At 38.3% G+C, this 6,000-nt stretch overlaps 1 protein-coding gene across 5 annotated transcripts in view; it reads left to right on the plus strand.

The window, feature by feature from the left end:
- Positions 1-2,084, plus strand: part of LOC135128011 (tyrosine-protein kinase Abl) — a 111,829-nt gene extending 109,745 nt beyond the window's left edge. For all 5 annotated transcript variants that reach the window (XM_064054789.1, XM_064054791.1, XM_064054790.1 and 2 more), the window contains one exon: positions 154-2,084. In XM_064054789.1, coding sequence (XP_063910859.1) covers positions 154-489 — 336 coding nt within the window. In that variant the 3' untranslated portion in view covers positions 490-2,084. The remainder of the gene's footprint in view (positions 1-153) is intronic.
- Positions 2,085-6,000: the final 3,916 nt, after the last annotated feature.

Consider the following 6,000-nt stretch of genomic DNA (forward strand, 5'->3'; position numbering starts at 1 on the left):
CAATAATTTGACGACGTCATCTCAAATTTGTCCATATTAAATGCTATTTTCGTTCGGATTTTTATTACAGAGAAAATTAGCGGACCGATTGTAATGAAATTAGAATAGAAGTTTATTTAAGGAATTAATGTATTAACTAAATAATGATTGCAGGATTCGGGCGATAAAGTTGGCAAGGACAACATCCTAGAATTATCTCAAGCGTTGGAATCGACTCTCAGAAGCATCAAATCAAACGATTCTGTGTCGACGACCACCTGGCTTCAGTTATCGGATAAAATAGGTCTGCTGCATGGTTCTTGCATGGACTATGCGGATAACGTAGTTCCTGCTCATACAAAGTTTCAATTCCGCGAACTGCTCACCCGTTTAGAAACCCAAGCTAGACAACTTAGGTCGGCCGGATCACGCAATAGCACCGAAAACACTAGGTACATCAACGAGGTCAACAATACCATCAAAGACGTGGTGAATGTAGTGTTTCGATAGAAACTTTATCCTATTAAAAAATTAAAAATACATTTGTATTCGACTGTTAGGACCACTCTAATTATTACTGATGAATACTTTTGTAGTTAAGTCCTTGCATTTATCAAATTTTTTACGTACGGTGTGGTGGTAGTTCTTCAAGTGCGTTTTAGTTGATTTTTAATTATTATTATTCGGATACGTGACGCATCATTCCATACTCGACTTACGGAATTTTTTTGTCATCAGGTTCTGTTCTTTAATTTTCGATGCGTTACCTGAACGACCCCGTGTTATTTTCACTAAACTGTGATACCATTATATTGTTTTAGGCATACATGCTCAATCATAACTTATTTACTTTTAGCTACCCTAGAATTTCCTTTGTTTCTGGGAACAGGAATTCTCGTTTGTATTTTTTAATTTTATTTTAACTTATTCATTCGGACTTTTCTTCGTTTATATTACGTAGACGAAGGAAAACTGATAAAAACTTATGCTAGTCTTTTTTATTTGTAAATTATCGTTTGAACGTGTGAGTGTTCAATAATAGCCGTAAGAAATACTTATAGTTTGTGTAGAGTTACTATAAAATATAAATTTTGTACAATCCCAAAGATACTATTAAAATAGCGAATTGAAGGATCGTGTTTGTTTATAATTTCTTTTCTTCACGCATGGTACTCTGTTCCAAGTTTTTAATCCTGAGTTGTATATATATTTTTTTGTTATTTTGTCAAACTAGTGTAGGAAAAGAAACTATAACCAAACTAAAACAACCTGCTCATTTTTTATATCAAGACTTTTGGTTTAGTTCAAATTGCCAAATGATGTGTTTGGTGTTTAAAAATGCATAAACTATTATGCTTTCCTAGTGTGTGTTTTGAACAATATTAATTACAACGATATACTCAATATTTGTGCAAAAATAGAACCACTGGATAAATAATAGCTGCTAATAAGTGTCAGTTTATTTGTGTTTATCAAATTATTCTATACCTATTAGTAAACGACTTTACAGTGTATTATTCCTTTTTCAGTACCGACATTTAATTTAATTACGTACAGGTGCCGATTTAAAGAAAGAATTCATGAACAAGCAACATTCTTTAACACCAAAATTATACAGTGTGTTTATAAAATACGGAATAAATTAACTGAAAATTATGACGTTAGCATTCTTGAAATGTGGTGATTATAAATTTTTGTATGCGTTTTAAACATTCAGACAAAACTGTGACAAGCTCCGCCAACCTGCGTTTTTCTTTCTTTAAATCACGCATTTATCAGTACGAGGTGATGCATGAAATAAATAGTGATGTATTTCATTTCCCTTTTGTATAACAGCCTCCAATTTTAGTATTTGTGTGAATCGTGCCATGATATTTAATTTGAATCAAAACTCAAAAAAATGAATTCTAAAGTAGTTCTCGATTTTGTGATTGGAGTGTATCATGACCCTGAAGTCTGCACTGTCATAGTTTTAGCATTTTTGTATGAGTACGCAGTTTTGATATTTTTTGTATATACCTTTGCTGAATTTTGTACAGGCTTTCTAGATAGGGAATAACAGACTGTATCTATTTAAAAAATAAATTTGCTAATTTAAAGAAAAATTGTGTCTTTGTTAAACCCAGCTAACGCACATACAAGTCAAACGATTCAGATGAAGCTTATGGTGAACAAGTGTTGCTGTGTTGCTGTGCTGAACGTTTTATTCTTTTTGTCTTGTGTTGTTAACCGAATTGTAACTTGTTTTTCGTAAATTTAGCCGTGCATTATTTTAGCTGTGTAACCGGTGGCAGGGAATAAAAACTCAATTTATTATTAATTTTCCCATCTTTTATTTTATCTCCTGTTTCCGCGAGCGCACATTAGACCATCTGGAGATACGTGTCTGGCACCCGAGCACCCCAGAGGCGTGTAGGTTACCTCATAAGCCTAGTTGCTAAAAAGCATTAACAAAAATTAAAAAGTTTTAAAAAATAAAACTCGCCCCGCTATATGAAAAAAACTACTCGGTCCTCGGGGCCCTTTCGCTTCTGCCTATGAAAAAAACTACTCGGTCCTCGGGGCCCTTTCGCTTCTGCCTATGAAAAAAACTACTCGGTCCTCGGATTCTGCCTACGAAAAAAACTACTCGGTCCTCGGGGCCCTTTCGCTTCTGCCTACGAAAAAAACTACTCGGTCCTCGGGTTCTGCCTACGAAAAAAACTACTCGGTCCTCGGGGCCCTTTCGCTTCTGCCTACGAAAAAAACTACTCGGTCCTCGGGTTCTGCCTACGAAAAAAACTACTCGGTCCTCGGGTTCTGCCTACGAAAAAAACTACTCGGTCCTCGGGTTCTGCCTACGAAAAAAACTACTCGGTCCTCGGGTTCTGCCTACGAAAAAAACTACTCGGTCCTCGGGGCCCTTTCGCTTCTGCCTACGAAAAAAACTACTCGGTCCTCGGGGCCCTTTCGCTTCTGCCTACGAAAAAAACTACTCGGTCCTCGGGTTCTGCCTACGAAAAAAACTACTCGGTCCTCGGGGCCCTTTCGCTTCTGCCTACGAAAAAAACTACTCGGTCCTCGGGTTCTGCCTACGAAAAAAACTACTCGGTCCTCGGGTTCTGCCTACGAAAAAAACTACTCGGTCCTCGGGGCCCTTTCGCTTCTGCCTACGAAAAAAACTACTCGGTCCTCGGGTTCTGCCTACGAAAAAAACTACTCGGTCCTCGGGGCCCTTACGCTTCTGCCTACGAAAAAAACTACTCGGTCCTCGGGTTCTGCCTACGAAAAAAACTACTCGGTCCTCGGGGCCCTTTCGCTTCTGCCTACGAAAAAAACTACTCGGTCCTCGGGTTCTGCCTACGAAAAAAACTACTCGGTCCTCGGGGCCCTTTCGCTTCTGCCTACGAAAAAAACTACTCGGTCCTCGGGGCCCTTTCGCTTCTGCCTACGGAAAAAAACTACTCGGTCCTCGGGATCTGCCTACGGAAAAAAACCACTCGGTCCTCGGGGCCCTTTCCCCTCTGCCCACGGAAAAAAACTACTCGGTCCTCGGGTTCTGCCTACGGAAAAAAACCACTCGGTCCTCGGGGCCCTTTCGCCTCTGCCCACGGAAAAAAACCACTCGGTCCTCGGGGCCCTTTCGCCTCTGCCCACGGAAAAAACCCACTCGGTCCTCGGGGCCCTTTCGCCTCTGCCCACGGAAAAAAACCACTCGGTCCTCGGGGCCCTTTCGCCTCTGCCCACGGAAAAAAACCACTCGGTCCTCGGGGCCCTTTGTCCTTTGTCCTTTGTCCTGTGTCCTTTGTCCTTTGTCCTTAAAGCATTAAAAGAATGTTCCACAGATTTCTGTCGACAGATATTTAATTACGTCTAGGAATATTTAACCTGCCTAGAATATGTAGAAGGATCTAACTCTTTATTTTTATCATTTCTCATGAATTCGGAATGGATACTTGGGTCTTTCTTTTAAATCTTTCTCGACTTTCTTGAGTTCTCGACAAAAAGATTATCAGCAAAAGAAATTTAAATGAGACATAATTTGTGGAACGTTTGTTTCTTAAAAATTCACTGATTACTAAGTTAATTGATTCCCAAGTAAATTTTTCCGTATCATTCAAATAGGCGTGGAACATTTGATCCTTCATTCGAATTTCAGGCCCAATGAAAATTCCTAAATATAGAAAACGTTCATAATATGAAAACTGAAATTCATTGTAATATTTTAGTTTTTACCTTGGTTTACTTTAGCAGCAGAAAGCTTAGGAAATATTGTTTTCAGATGTTGAAATGCTTTCTCTCTTGTATTTCACTTGCATAAGAAGCACATATGCTTGGTATATCCAGATTGGAAGCCAGTTACTAAAGCTACAATTTTTAAATCGCCTATCAAATTGCACTCAAACTTTTTGTCGTTAATACAGTTTAACAAGTGTTGAATATTCTCATATGTTTCTGCAGTTTCTCTGGAGTATGCAGTCGGCAGTACTAGATATTTATTCCCATTATACAATAGTACACCTTCAACTGGAACATTTATGAACAATCTCCAAAAAAATTTTTTTGACGACGTAGGCATAATGTCTTATTAGAAAGTTATTAAGCACAAAATGATCTTTCAGAATACATTTTCAGAATGCTTGTAACAAGAAATTTTTCTAAAATTGTTCGACTGTGTAATTAATAAATTGAAGGCAATTTTAACTTCAGCGTGCCTTTAATTAACCCACACCACGCCACTTCTGATTCAAGCGTATTATGTTACGAAAACGCATGTGTTTATATTTTGTCCTTACAGGGTTTGTTTACGACGCAAGTCATAAAAGCAAACAACAATATAAGGAAGATGGACAACGGACTCACCCTGATTGCAACGATCTTCCTCGACGATTTCTCTTGATTGAAGGCACCTGGGCCTTTTGTAGATACGAAGAAAAGGCGCTGGGGCCTCTTGCAGCAACGAAAATGAGACAACAAACAACAATAACAACGGGCCGCCACGAGATGTTCTCACTTCGACGGTTAACGAACAACGATGAAAATTCGTTACAAATATTTTTAAATTTTCCTCTCCCAGAGGGCGGCTTTCTTGTGTGGGTGGGGATTATCGGTGGGTGGTAGTTAAGGGTAGGCAATAAGGGGGTGGACAGGAATTGCTGCTTGCCTATCCTTCGCAACCATAAACATATGTACGAAACAGGGTTTATTTTAAAAAATGTTCTAATGATGTCATCAAACGATAAGTGATAAACCACAAACGACACATGGAAATGTGAGAGCTACTTGCTCATACTCTAGGATCCATGAAACAACAAGTGTAAGACGACTCCTGACCAGATATAGGCTTTAGCGCAAATTATCAACAAATATTCATTATCATTATCAAAGAGCTGGATTTGAGAAACTATACTTTATGGGCGAGGAAAGTTCTGTCGAAAAAATCTTCGACAAATTTTTTTATTCTAGCAGACCTCTCGGTTTTAGAAGAAAAGTTAGGGACCATAGAAAAGCGTGCCCTGTATATAATCTAGGACTGTATACATAATTTATTACTTTTGAACGTGAGAAAAGTTTTCGTTTGTTTTTACGAAGGTTATTATTGTGCGTGGCGAATTAATTATTATTGGACGAGATTTATTCTGCTGCATTATACAAATTCGGCTAATGTAAGCAGAACCTCGAGTTTGTTATTTTTTATTTTCATACATTATTTGTAGTAGAACAAGTCCCACTCACCAGTTAACTGAGAAAAGTGACCGCTATTTAAGGAATCTTATAAACTGACACATTTTCACAGAAGACAATGATCTTTTGCAGCTGTTAAACGGAGGGCTATATTATTTCTGTACGTTATTTTTCGTTTCAGTAATTTTCACCGTCGATGACGTTCCTGAACCACCTCTACCGGAAATGACGACCACATTATTGGACGGCAGAAAACTTTTACATTTTTACTTTTATCTTTCTTTTTATATTTTTTATGGTCAGTATCGACCACGTTGGGAATCATTTGTAACGTTTGATATAACACAGGATGCACAG

The sequence above is a fragment of the Zophobas morio genome, unplaced genomic scaffold (assembly GCF_036711695.1).
Source record: "Zophobas morio isolate AGI-343-1 ecotype UQ-CSIRO unplaced genomic scaffold, CSIRO_AGI_Zmor_V1 ptg000012l, whole genome shotgun sequence".
Lineage (NCBI taxonomy): Eukaryota > Metazoa > Arthropoda > Insecta > Coleoptera > Tenebrionidae > Zophobas > Zophobas morio.